This window comes from Juglans microcarpa x Juglans regia, chromosome 5S (assembly GCF_004785595.1).
Source record: "Juglans microcarpa x Juglans regia isolate MS1-56 chromosome 5S, Jm3101_v1.0, whole genome shotgun sequence".
NCBI classification, from domain to species: domain Eukaryota; kingdom Viridiplantae; phylum Streptophyta; class Magnoliopsida; order Fagales; family Juglandaceae; genus Juglans; species Juglans microcarpa x Juglans regia.
In genome coordinates, this window is record NC_054603.1 from 31,286,722 (window position 1) to 31,301,291 (window position 14,570).

The window sequence follows — 14,570 nt, forward strand, 5'->3', positions numbered from 1 at the left end:
ATGTACAGCTAATGTAGCAAAGTAAATATTAATGCAAGTGTGTTTAAATATACATTATTATATGAATGCAAGTGTGTTTAAATATACATTATTATATGAATGCAAGTGTGTTTAAATATACATTATATTAATGCAAGTGTGTTTAAATATACATTATTATATGATGCAAGTGTGTTTAAATATACATTATATTAATGCAAGTGTGTTTAAATATACATTATTATATGAATGCAAGTGTGTTTAAATATACATTATATTAATGCAAGTGTGTTTAAATAAATGAGCTAGTCAGTACTAGTTAGTTGATGTGCATCCAGCTTGGACTAAGTCAATATTAATAAGCTGATGATGAGTTTGTTGTCGTTTGCTTGAGTAAGCTAAATACTTCAAAGAGACGACAGGTTTCTTAGACTACGGCATGCATGGAGTAAACTATATTATAGTTACTGTAGAAAAGTTACTTTTATATTCCAAAAGTCCGATCAAGAAATATAAGTCAAGCGGCAAATTAAATGTATGGAGATAATAATTAAGCATTTATGAGAGACTACGTTTCAATCCATTTTACTTAAAATTGACAGTGTCTTCTTTTTTTTTTTCCCACTAAGCAAGCATAGTACGTATATATGAAGGATAAATACAACCTTTTAAGGTGGTCTCTTTCCACTATCAAGATACAAGAAACAAGGGTAAGTTTCCAAATATGAGGTTGGTAGCTGCCTATTGCGCTACAGAATACGCACATCAATTTTGAGATCCACAGATTTTGATAAAACTCCATCTTTGATGACTTCTGGAAATATGACGAATGTCTGCGTCAATCGGAAAGATAGATCAGAAAAGAGTAGAATCCTTAGAATCTATGGATGAGAGTACCGATTGGCGTCACCTTCTATGACAACTAAAGAAATTCTTGTATAGAACTTTTTTACTTTGTAATATATTACTTTTTAATTAGAGAGAGAGAGAGAGAACAGATAGACATGCATGATAAATATTACTGATCTGGTAAAACCACATGTGGTGAAAGCAAGAATTGGACAACACGGCATCATGATAGCTATCATTCTTTGGATTTTTTTGGCATTAAAGTCCTATATATACATGTCCATGAAGGCGTTCTGCTTCACGGGCGCTCTTCCTCGCAATTTAACGGGAAAGCCGCTCACAAAACACTCCCCACATCACCAAAGCCCCAAGCAACATAAGCAAGTCTTCTTCTGATCCAGCACTCCGTCCCGATCCCATCATCATCATCATCATCATGGCTCAGCCAATTCCAGCTCCAGCTCCAACTGCCGCACAGTTTGCCAACCCTCTTCCCGTCATCTGCACTCAGTACTGTGCACCTCATACCGTTGATCTTGCGGTTGTCAGAAAAGTCATGACCATATCCGGTGGTAACTTTGTTGTCACAGACACCAACGACAACGTCATTTTTAATGTGAAAGGAAAATTAATGACCCTTCATGATGATCGTGTTCTGCTTGACGCTGCTGGAAATCCTATTGTCACGCTTCGAGAGAAGGTTAATTAATTTGGCTGATAATATATGCATTACTCTTCATCATAAACATATGTAACATCTTTTCCCCAAGTCTTGGTTTTGTTATAAATTTTCTTATATTCTTTGGAAATTGCGATTGACGATGATGTTTGTTTGCGTAGAGAATGAGTGTACATCACAGATGGAATGTGTATAGGGGCGAAAGCAAACAGCCCAGTGATTTGATTTTTACTGTTAAGCGATCTTCAACGATTCAACGAAGGGCAAAGTTACATGTGTTCATGGCAAATAACACAAACGAAGAGGTATGCGACTTCATGGTTGAGGGGAGTTGGGCTGAAAAATCTTGTGTCGTTTATACCGGAGATCGTACCAATATAGTTGCCCAGGTAAGCTGGTTTTCGGTTATAGCTTGTTTTCGATGATGTTTATATTAGAGAAAAGAAGTCCTATTACTTGGTTCTTAATTTCGTAAAATTAATTAGATCTTGAAAGTTTAAGAACCTATAATATAATTAGAAACTAATTGAATTGATTATCGTGGGAATTAAAACGCAGATGTGTAAGAAGACCACCGTTCGAAGTGTTCTGATCGGAAAAGACAAGTACTCGTTAACTGTTCATCCTAACGTTGATTATGCATTCATAGTCGCGCTTATTGTGATTCTAGACGACATGAACCACATAACCGACACGGATGGACTGTTCTTCAATTCAGGCATGAGCATGGCTGGACTACCGACGTCAGTTAATGTACCAGGAAAATAAATATTAATGCAAGTGTGTTTAAATAGAACATTAGCTGAGTAATAATGATGGATAGACAGAGTGTTTACATAAATAAATGAGCTAGTTTGTTCTAGTTAGTTGAATGTGCATCCAATTTGGACTAAGTCGATATTAAAGTTAATAAGCTGATGATTATGAGTTTGTTGTCGTTTGCTTGACTATATATTTCAAAGAGACATGTCTCATTTGGTTATGCAATTTAAATAAGATGAGTGAGATATTTAATTGATGCTTTGAAATAAAGTTATGAGAAGTTTTGAGAATTTTATATCTCATCTCTGCGTCTTAACGTCCCCATTAATTTGTTGTGCCCTTTTGCATCATTTTCAGCCCTATAGGAATATTTGACTAGATTAGCAAATGGATTTAATTTGTATAAAAGTTTTTTTTATCAAAATTTTATATTTCTTAATTGAAAAGGTATATTCATGTAAAATAAATAAATAAATGTGAAAAAAAAAATTAAAATTTCTTTATCGATTCGGTTAATAAGGATTGTTAAATGGAACGTGGTAGGCCCAGCTAGTACGTAGGACTTTTATGTAAAATTCCACTAAGGCCGAACATCTTTGCACAACCTTTTTATAATAATTACATCTGGAATTAATGGACATTAGCGACATTTTACTTTACTAAACACCATTGCAGCTAATTCGTTATAACAACGACCTTTATAGAAAGAAATCGCCGCAAAAGTACAAGAACGGATAAAAGATATTAGAACATGATCCACTTCCCATCCGGTTGTGTAATTAGGGCGGCCAATCAGGGGTGGTAAAATTACAATTATGAATTCTGTTATATACAGTTACTTTTACGTATTTTTTATGCACTCAAATGATGTGATTAGACCAAATAAGTCATTTTATGTTAAAAATATGACACAGCCAATCATATCAGTAGAATGAAAAGTAATTGAACATAGAGTTTTTTTAATTTTTATTATTCCATAATAAAACAATATTTTTAAATTAAAACACTTCAAAGTCAAAAGAAAAAAGTTAAAAAAACTTTTAAGAATTTTAATTCCTTATTGGGTATGTAGTTGTATAAAAGGTGTAATAGTAGTAGCTTTATTATTTTTGTTAGTTCTATCGTGTTGGTTTTGAGACGTGTCAAGTCTAACTGATCTCGTATTAATTATATTTTAACCCATTTGTGAAATTAGATAAAATCTCTTAATGCTAATAAATTGAGTTCTTGTTGGGTAAAATATTAGGTTCAATTTGGATAGAATATAAGAATCAACCATAACCTATTAATATAATATTAGGTTTTAATTCCTATTTAAAGAAAATTCAGCATCCTTTTTACTTGTCGTTACTGTTCTTCCTATGTATGTCGAAAAGATCGGGTAGAAAAAGACATAATCTGAGATGGAGATTTGGACTTTAGGTGAGCCCGACAATAGGGACATGAGTGGGCCAGACTACAGAACGCTGGGCCTCTGGTGCATTAAAATCGGCCTACTTTGTCTTCCAGTGTGGCCTTCTTTGTGGGGCCCAAATATAACCAAACCTAGGAAGCTACCCACACCTCCTGACGTGGGGCTTTGGACAGCTCATGACCATTACTTTGACGCTTCAGTCCACGTCTTAAAATTATGATCCTGCATCGCTATATCTTTGAGATATAATATATATATATATATATATATATATATATATTTCACTTAGAAGCGTTACACTACATATCTCATATTGAATATCTTAATGTTTAAATATATGTATTTAAATAAAATGATAAAAATGATAATCACATTAATAAGATGGAAGATTATTATAGAAAACTTGGTTAAGCAGTCTTAAATTAATATAAATGGTCGAATCACACGTGTTAATGGCAAAGAACACAAAACATACTAAGAAGAACAATGTAGGCCAGTGTCGACTCAAGGGAGTTAGTTAAGCTTATGATCAAATATTAATTCCCTAATATCATTGGCTTGATAACTAAATAAATCATGAAATAGATTCCGGTATTATGTTTTTTTTTTTTTTTCTCTCTCTTTGAATTTCACCACCATGCGTGAAATTCCGGAAGGAAGTAAGATGCATATCTAAGAAAGGATTTGGATCCCATACAAAACTCATCATTCAGTGATAACTTTCCTTATGAATTAATATTTTATAAATGTTACAAGAGAAATCATGATATTTACAGTCATAGAATGCGAAAGCGTTACACATTATTCATTTTGAAGAAGTGAGTAAATATAAGATTCACATGAAAAAATTAATTTTTTAATAGTGAATCTCAGTCTTTTTTAAAAGGAGTGGGCAGAATTTGTATAACCCGACCATGACTGTATCTGGCATTACTTAAATCACAAACACAAAAGGATTAAATATATAAAAATAAATTAAACTTACAAACTTAAATAAGTTCACGTGATTCTTTAGATCTATTTTACAAAGTAATTTTATAATCTAATCTACTAGATCAAGATATGTCCGTTTGTAGATTTAATTATTTTGTCTAGCTCAAGTATTTTTCCTAATTTTATCACGTAGTTCTTAGAGAGGGAATATAATAACTGAAATGGAAACATCGTGTTCCACTTTTAAAATAGAAAAAAAAAAAGACATAAACGAATGACAGTACTTGTATCATTTGAACTCACCCAAGCTTCTAAAAAATGATTGAAACAAAAAATTTCCATGAGATCATGTGATCTGTACGTACGTGATTACATTTTGTGCGTGCCTCCCTCCTCAGGCTATATCCCGATATGAATATGCATGGTACGGTAGAATGTTGTCCCTAATTAAAAGCATATTCAGTTTGTAGTTTTGCTGGGTAGTCATGACTCATCATATCAGTGATAGGAAATGCAACAAGTACTTTTGACTGATATTAATAGTGATTCTATTTGGAAGATGCATGCAACGACCATTCCATCATAGCGCAGGTTAATTCTATCATGACATGAAAGATTAATGAAAAATCTACAATTTTCTTTAAGTTTATAATTATCTGAATAAAGAATAGATTAAAACTTATAATTATCTTTATATCATAATATATATATATATATATATATATAATTTATAATTAAACTTAAAAGAGATCGAGCCAAAATTTGAGGACTCAATTGTATTTAACTGTATATACACAAAATATTATTATGTATCTCTCCCCAAATTCATGTAAAAACATTCAAAACATATAATAACAGAAAGTTGTAGCCCCTAATATATAAGACAGATAGATATCTTCCCTCATCCTCTCATATAATTCAAAGATTGAGCAAAAACAGAGAGTTGCAATTGATGCATACACCCTTCTCTGCATGTTCCATTTATAAAAGATATATTTACAAGAAAGTTTTATATACAAGGAAAGCTTTGACAGTATGCTAAGTATATACGAATCCTAAATAAGGTGATACAGTAGGACAAAATACAGAAAAGGAAAGAGCTAAGTATCTAGAGAGGAATTAGCAAAATCATCCCATGCTAACTTGCCCGATGATGGCTCCAGTGACTGCTCCATTGACTGAGCAACAAACTAAGTTGTATTGCTTAAACCCCCCCCCCCCCCAAAAAAAAAAAAAAAAAAAAAAAAGCGAATGGTGGTTCTTGAACCATGAGCTTGGACTTGAGAAACTAGAAGCAGTTCGAGGTGAGGCCCTTTGTAAAAATCTCGCCTATCTAATCTTCGAATGGTGTATAATTGAAAACAACATCCCGATCAATTACCTTTTTTCGAATAAAATGATAATCAACCTTGATGTGTTTTCTACATGCATGGAATACTGGATTTGCAGCAAGAGCAAGTGCACTTTCATTATCACACCACACAGTAGGGACTCTACGAAGAACAATCTGCAAATCACGTAGCACCATTCTAATCCAATATAACTTAGCCACCACCATCGCAAGAGCACCGTTTTCGGCTTCTATACTTGATCGGGACACCGCAGATTGTTTTATAGCGCACCATGCAATTAAACATGGACCAAGAAAAACACCATACCCCGTAGTTGATCTTTGATCGTCTCGATCACCGTCCAATCGGAATCACAAAAGGCACGAAGATCAAGTGCACCTCAAGTAAAATTGAGACCGTAATCGAGTGAACCCTTTAGATACCGAAGGACTTGTTTCGCAGCATTCCAAAGTGCAGAGGTTGGAGCATGAAGGTGTTGGCACAATTGGTTCACAGTGTATGCAATATCCGGCCTGGTTAGTCTGCAATATTGGAGTCCACCGACAAGCTTTCAATACTCAATAATGTTGTCAAGAGGTTCACCTGATAAAGCAGATAGCTTGTGACTAGATACATAGGAGGCACTGTAAGGCTTTACTCCTACCATCCTACCACGGTGCAAAATATCCAAGATATACTTGGTTTGCCTTAGATGCAAACATGTGTTATCACAACTCGCCTCTATTCCCAAGAAATAACCGAGGGAGCCCAAATCTTTGATTTTGAATTCTGCCTTAAGTTTGGTGACTAGAGCTTCAATGAACTTTGAATCATTTCTAGCAACTAGCAGATCATCTATATAGATAAGGAAGTAGATACATATGTCATGCTTGTGATAAGTGAACAAAGATGTATCCACCTGTGAGGCAACAAAACCCAATGCTAGTAAACTCTATGATAAGCGCATGTACCATTCTTAATAAGGCCATAAAGTGCCTTCTGAAGATAACAAACGTGGTTTGAAAAATCCAAGCTTTGAAAACCTTGTGGTTGTTCAACATAAATTTCCTCCTGTAAAGTTCCATTAAGAAAAGCATTAGAAACATCTAGTTGCTTAATTTGCCACCCAAAGTGTATTGCAAGTGCCAACACAATCCGAACTGTAGCTGGCTTAATAAGTGGACTGAATGTCTTAGAAAAATCCATCCCAGAAACCTAGTGAAACCCCTTCACAACTAGCCTCACCATATACCATTCAATGGCCCCAGATGAAGTCTATTTAATCTTGTACACCCAATGCACTAGAATGACCTTTCTATTCAGAGCTCGTGGAACCAACTCCAAGTTTCGTTGTGCATTAAGGCCTGATACTCCTCTTGCATTGTCATGCACCAATCACTAGGAACAAGAGCATGTGAGTAGCATGATGGTTCAGAAATTTCAAGCACAGTGTGAAGGGCCTTTTATGGGATGTTTAGAGGCATAGAATAGATGATAGTCAGTGTATTGCTTGGGGCGTGAGGAACCTATTTGGGATCTGATGACTATGCGAGATTCAGTAGGTATGGCCTATTGTGTAGTTTTTGGGTTAGGAAAAGACTGAAAGGGCATTTTGTAAAGGCAGGTCATGAGATGGTTCAGTTGAATCTATGGCCTATAATTCAGTTGTCGAGATGGATGATGTTGTAGGTTGTGTTGGTCTAGATTGGGGAGGATGAGTAAGGGACTTTGTTCAATTGTAGCACTGCTGCAAGATCAAGTGACGGAGGATTCACGGGCAGGATAGATGTGTTCGTCGAATACAACATGCCGAGAAATGTAAGGTTTCTTTGATATAGGATCATAGCATTTGTACCCATTATGCTAAGATGAATAACCTAGAAAAATAAAGACTTTACTTTTATAGGCTAATTTATCTTGAGCATAAGGATGAAGTAAGGGATAGCAAGCGCAGCCAAACACACGAATTTTAGTGTAATCGAGTGTCTTTCCTAAAAGAACAAGGTAGGGAGATTTATTTTGTAACACAACAGTGGGTAAACGATTTATATGAAAAACTATTGTAGAAAAGACATTCACCCAAAATGTCTTAGGAAGATTACATTGAGCCAGCATAAACAGTTCTATATCCATTATGTGCCTATGTTTTCTTTCAGAAATGCCGTTTTGTTAAGACATATGAGGGCATGTGAATCGATGATGAATTCCATTTGAAGTCAAGAAATTTTTGAATTGCCCCGACATGTACTCTCCCCCATTATCAGTTTGGATTTGCTTAATTTTGCGAGAAAGCAAGTTTTCAACAAGCAGTTTAAAAAGAACAAAAGAAAAAAAAAACTTCAAATTTATTAGCAATGGGGTACAACCAAGTGAATCTTGAATGATCATCAATGAAGGAAACATAATAACGACTCACACCGTTAGACACAATTGGTGACACCCACACGTCCAAATGGACAAGTTCAAGGGGGAAATCAAATACCCTATCTGAGAGAACAAAGGGCAACTGAGTACTCTTTCCAATCCTATAAGATGAACAAACAAAATCGCACAGAGTTGTTCCAAAAATAGGAAGACCAAAGGAATTGATGATGCTCTTGGTGACTTGTAGGGATAGATGGCCAAGCCGTGCATGCCAAACATCGATGGAAGTTTTGATTCCTACAAGGGCAACATGAGATCGACTTTTATTTGCGGAACTATGAGACAAACGAATGGGATATAGTCCTCCTTCACTCGGCCCTTTGAGGAGTGTGTGTCCCATTTTGAGATTCTTAACAAAATAAGAACTAGTTAGGACAAAATAACAATCATTATCAACACAAAATTAGTTGACAGATAATAATTTGGTTAGGGCATCTGGAGAATGTAGGACATGATTGAGAGAAAGCTTAGAGCGGAGGGTATTTAAAGTAAACGAACCTCTGTTTGAAATTTGTAGACAATTGCCATTACCCACGGCCATAGTGTCTAAGCCATTGTAAGGTTCTGAAGAAGCCATATCACCATTGTCATTGGTGATGTGCCTGTTGGCCCCACTATCAGCCAGCCAAGTATTATACTCCAGGAGAGAATTCAAGTGAGCTACCATGGCAGCAAGTTGAGTGGGTGGCTGACGACCTTGGTAGCTATAATCAAACTTGTGATAGCAGTCTAAGGTAGTGTGGTTTTGCTTTTGGCAGATTTGACAAGCATAGGAATTAAGAGTATCATCGTTTGGAGGTTTACTGTTTCTGAATGCTTGAAAGTTCCCTTGGACTTGATGCTTCTTTTGCTGATTAAAATTGCCTTGAAAATGAGGAGGGCCTTGGCCTTGATTCTGTCCAGGAGGATTTGAGACCCTGGGTGAAAAGGGTTTGTTTTGCTTCTTCTGGCCACCAAGTCTACGAGCCATCACAGCAAAGGTCTCCTCATCGTGTAGCTGTGGCACGTGCATAGGCCGCTGGCTTGTAATTTGAATTTCACACAACAGGAGTTCAAATGAAAAATATTCAAAACTCATTGATTTATCACGTAAAATAATACCCATAGAAACTGAAAATGATGAAAAACAGAAATTCAAACCACTAATGACATATTGTATTAAATAGCCCTCCTCTATGGGCTGTCTTGCTGCAGCAAGTTGATCTGCCCATGACTTTGCATCCTGAAGGTATTCTCCACATCTTTTCCCACCTTGAGACATAGACTTTGTCGCTTCAGGCAATTGATGCTGGAGCGGGACTAGGAGGCATACATGTTGGCTAATGCAAGCCAGACCACTCGAGAGGTATCAAGGCCAAAGGTTATTGACAGAACCTTCCCAGTCAGAGTTGCATTAAGCAGTTGAGGACAAATTAGTCCTTTTTCTAGAGAAGAAATGCTGGAGTAACTTCTCGAGCACCAAAGTTATCATCAGAGTTGGCTGGAAGAAACCCAACAAGTCATTAATCCATAAAACCGGAAGTAATTGAGAAACCCAATTGAGATAACTCGTTCCATCCATCCGTATCGAAACCAATTGTACGATATTTGAAGGATTAAAAGTGATGGACGTGGAAGACATTTTGCGGAAGTATATAGGTACATAGGAAAGGGCATTAGCCTGTAGCTCTGGATACCATGAAGATTGAGCAAAAACAGAGTGTTGTAATCGATGCATACAACCTTCTCTACATGTTCCATTTATAGAAGATATATTTATAAGGAAGTTTTATATACAAGGGAAGCTTTGACAGTATGCTAAGTAAAAAAGAATCCTAAATAAGGTGATACAGTAGGACAAAATACATGAAAGGAAAGAGCTCAATATCTGGAGAGGAATTAGCAAAATCATCCCATGTTGACTTGCCCGATGATGGCTCCAGTGACTGCTCCACTGATTGAGCAACAAGCTGCATTGTATTGCTTAACAATTATGGGAGCTTGCTTGCAAGAAATGCTAGTAAGTTTAATAATGATTTTAAAGCAATGCAATATATTAGATTTTTGGATCTAGTCAACCCAAAAAGCCTATTCAAAATTACAAAATTGCTTTTTGGGTTTAGCCAATCCAAAAAGCTAATTTCAAAGTCGTACCAGTATATATAATAAAGATGAATTCTATTTATCATCTCACACCACATATTTTACATATTTTAATTTTATTTATTTAATTTAATCTTATTAAATTAATTGAGTTATTCTACTTATTATCGATACACCACATACTTTTTATAGGAAAAATGAAAAAAAAAATAGGTGTGAAGTGTGAGATGATAATTAGAATTATTCTATAATAATATCTTGGTATCTATGGACATCCCTCCTACATATAGTGGCAAAAACAGGATGACCAGTGATGCCCATGCCCATGTACGCCATCCGTGAGCCTTCCAACGCCGTACTTATTTGAAGCCTCACACCATATGCCTCACCACCACATTCGTAGAACCACCCCATATATGTCGGTAGCCACCATACCCAACCTCAATATAACCCCTTGTTTCCCCAACCGAAACTAAGGCTGCCACACTCTAATTTGCACAAATCGAACAAAGCATGTTGTATGGTGCATATGGGATGTTGAGACCACTTCCCTGCTCACATTGTCATCCCCCAATGTGGCCAACCAACCTGCTCAACAACTCACGTTTGCAACCCCCGAACCAAAACAAAGACCACCAAAACCCTGATGACCCACCACTTGCAACTAGTCCCTTGCCACGCACACTTCGCCAATGCAAACCCAACCGTAAGTCACTCACGTTGAAAACCACCGTAGGCCTTTAGTCCAAGCTTCACACTCAATTCCACACAGACGCAGCCCAGACCTCTACCCCTCTAAGTTGCCCCTACGTTGATATGATCCTCACCCTCTCGGTTAGTCTCTCTCTCCCCCCTTGTTTTAGATACATGGGGAGGGGAAATTTCATCGTCCTTGGTTCTCTTAGTGAGAAATCAAGATGTTGCCAATTGGTCTAAAGAACCTTGATGCCTGCCCAATTAGTATTGACCGTAGGGTTTATTATTTGTGATGATTTCCTACAATAAAAGCCTGAGAAAACAAATGTTTGGATGATGAGATATTTTTAGGATTACGAGGATTTTAAGGTTTAAGAAAATATAGGTTATTTTAGTACTTTTGGTTATAACTTCGAGTATGTGCTTGAGTAGAGATTTACACAAGTTACGTGCTTAGTTTAACGGTGGCGATTGATATTCTCTTAGAATTGTTGTAAGGAAATGTTGAGAATGTTGAAATGTTCAGGTAAGCAGTGCTCCTATGTTAGATTTTGCTTAAAACTGATTGAGGTTGATTTTGTGAAAGAGTAATGCTACATACAGTTAAGAAATGCGCAAACGTCGTGCAGTCACTTTGAAAAATAGTGAGTTTCACTATTAAAAAATTAGTTTTGTTTATGTGGGTCTCGTATTTATTCATTTTTTTCAAAGTTATTGTACCGAGCTTGCTCAGTTACAACTACACCTATCATTTCTCTTTGTGAAAACTTGCATATTTTGTTATAAAAATAACATCGGTCATTTTCTACAATATTCTTTGTATATAGACATGAAAATATGACATTTTATCATGACTAGTGTAGACATAATCAATTTTTGCACTCTACTTCTCTATTTCATAAAAGGGAAACATGAATGCACAACCTTGGCACGAGGGTAAATATTTTCGCTTGGTGACAAGGTGATTTGTGATCTGCTTGGCTATTTGTATAATGCACAACCTTGGCATGGGGATAAATATCGCCTCTATTTTGAGTGCATCAATTCGGTGATAAGAAGTGATTTATGTTCTTTTTGGCTAAATGCTGACATGGACAACCTTGCCACGGGTGTAAAGATGGCCTTTGTTCTGGTTTTGATGTTGTTCTATACACTTGTGGCTATGGTCTTTTATATATATATATATATATATATTATATGAAATGCTTCTAAAAATAGCACTGTTATTTTTTTACAACTTATTGTTTCTACATTCTGTAACTAGCTCATTTTTACCCACTAGTATACATCCATTGCTTATTGAGTCGATGGACTCACCCCTTTATCCACCATATTTTTAATTATGTAGTGGTTGTAACAGTTGGAATAGGTAGTACGTGACAGAGTTATAAGAGAAATATGATATTAGTGTCAAGTGGCATAACTGGATTAGTTTAATTTAAGAGAAACTTTGACAGTGGTTAGTTTATTATGTTTGGAAGAATTTTTCAAACATTTGATTTTGAAAGATTTTTGTATCTAGGTTTTATATTTTATGAACTTCAAGTTACAAGTTCACCCTCGAATACAGGGCATGATAGATGTCCAGTCACCTTTTTCTCTCATTTGCTATACTGCCCAATCTACATGCATATAGAGAAGGCAGTCGACTTGTTGATGGTTTTGTTTTTGACTAATGCTAAATACAGTCATAAGTTATACAAGCGATGCGCATTCCTTTTGAAAAAGATTGTGGTGCACCATTAAAAAGTTAAAATTTTTCATGTGGATATCATATTTACTCACTTTTTTCAAGAGAAGTACACAACGCTTATACATTTTATGACTGTAAATATCGTCTCTCTTTAATAATATAAGAGCCGAAGGACATGTCGATATTGTCACTTATTCATCTCTTGGTCAAATTCCTCCGCTTTTAGTGGGTCTTTCGAAATTATAAAAATCTTGAATGTCAAGTTTTCAGCATGACTCGTGAGTCTTCGCTTCTGTTTATATATACTTGTTTTTCATTTTGCTAATAGCAGTACTTTTGACAAAAATTTATTTATTAGAGAAGGTATTGATCCTATGTAATTAAAAGCAAAGCATTATCACTAAAGTTCGAGTATAAACTCTTAATATATATATATATATATATATATATATATACACACACACACACTAGCAATGGCTAAACGTGCAAAGCATGTTTGCCACATTTGTCTAATTGAAAGAAAAAATAAAGTGTGACTCCAAAAATTGAAAATAATCTAATACATAAGAGCAAAATTATTGTTCATTCATGTTCATCATTTATCATGGAATTTAAATTATGTTGAAAATTCTAATTAATTAGATAGTTTTATTCTCTTAAAAATGTTTAGCAAAACTTCATCATTTATTTAATGATGAAATATTAGTATTTTATAAATTAAAGTTAATTTTAAGTGTATGATATAATATTTATATTTTAATTATTTATTTTAAGTTAGTTTAAATCAATGTTTAAACCTCTACCGTTAGATTAAATCTGGGAATTCAAGATGAAGGGTTGAGATTTAAAATCCAAACTTAGCCTTCTCCCCACACTTTCCCTTTCTCCCTCTCTCTCCTTCCCCTTCAACCGCATGTCTTCCCTCTCTCTCACCTGATCTCCTCCCTCAAGCAGCCCAATGCCGCTGTGTGCCACCCTACGACGTAACCGACCACCTCACCAGCTTCCCCTCACGCGGGCGACCGAAACCCATCGTCAATACCTCTTGGCAGCTCCTCCCCTAGCCACACGCGAGCTACCCGAAATGGGTCTCGATGCATGGGTTCTCCACCCTTGCGCCACCGCGGCTCAACCCCAGCTCCACTAAGCACCACCACCGAGTTCCCTTCGCGCCTTGGACCACTTCCATGGAACCCACCGCCTGTAACTCCTCCCTAGCCCCACCCACGTAGCCCTTCTACACGCATGAGTTTCTCCCCGTAGCACAGTCGTTAGACACCCCCATGCTACCACACCACCACCACCAGCCTCCTCCTTCGCCGACGACCCCTCCACTTCCTCCTTTCCTCCAGTAGAAGCCCCAACTCGTCTCATGCCCTCTCTCTTCAAGGGATCTGTTGTGTGGTGATTTTGTGATGAGTTTGTGTGATGGTTTTGTGTTGTGATTTTGTGGTTATTTTGTGAAGAATATTGCAGTGAGGATGCAGAGAGGGACACAAGTGGAAGAAGAAAAGTGTAAAACAAGAGTACATTTCATTACTGTTCATTAGGCTTTTAAGTATAAGGAGATATATATATATATATATATATATATGTATTTATATATATATATATTTATAGATACCTGAAAGAAGATTAACTATTAAGATATTTAAATTGTGAGTCATACTGCTACACCCTCAAGCACAAAAGATGTTATTGATAAGGTTAAATGACCTTTTTTTCATA

At 36.0% G+C, this 14,570-nt stretch overlaps 2 protein-coding genes across 2 annotated transcripts in view; both read left to right on the forward strand.

Moving 5' to 3' along the window:
- The first annotated feature begins 1,034 nt into the window (after window positions 1-1,034).
- The window catches only part of LOC121268686 (protein LURP-one-related 10-like), a 38,814-nt gene continuing 25,278 nt past the window's right edge, over window positions 1,035-14,570 (forward strand). The window contains exon 1 of the mRNA XM_041173025.1: window positions 1,035-1,528. Coding sequence (XP_041028959.1) covers window positions 1,265-1,528 — 264 coding nt within the window. The 5' untranslated portion in view covers window positions 1,035-1,264. The remainder of the gene's footprint in view (window positions 1,529-14,570) is intronic.
- LOC121268687 (protein LURP-one-related 15-like) lies at window positions 1,548-2,521 on the forward strand. The gene is made up of 2 exons (XM_041173026.1): window positions 1,548-1,896; window positions 2,066-2,521. The coding sequence occupies exons 1-2, from the start codon at window positions 1,672-1,674 to the stop codon at window positions 2,273-2,275; spliced, it is 435 nt and encodes a 144-aa protein (XP_041028960.1). The 5' UTR covers window positions 1,548-1,671; the 3' UTR covers window positions 2,276-2,521.

Bases quoted from the DNA above. Each gene is read 5' to 3' on its own strand.
- LOC121268687 (XM_041173026.1), top strand. From the start codon at position 1,672: ATGAGTGTACATCACAGATGGAATGTGTATAGGGGCGAAAGCAAACAG. The intron at 1,897-2,065 runs GTAAGCTGGTTT...ATTAAAACGCAG, and splicing joins GTACCAATATAGTTGCCCAG to ATGTGTAAGAAGACCACCGT.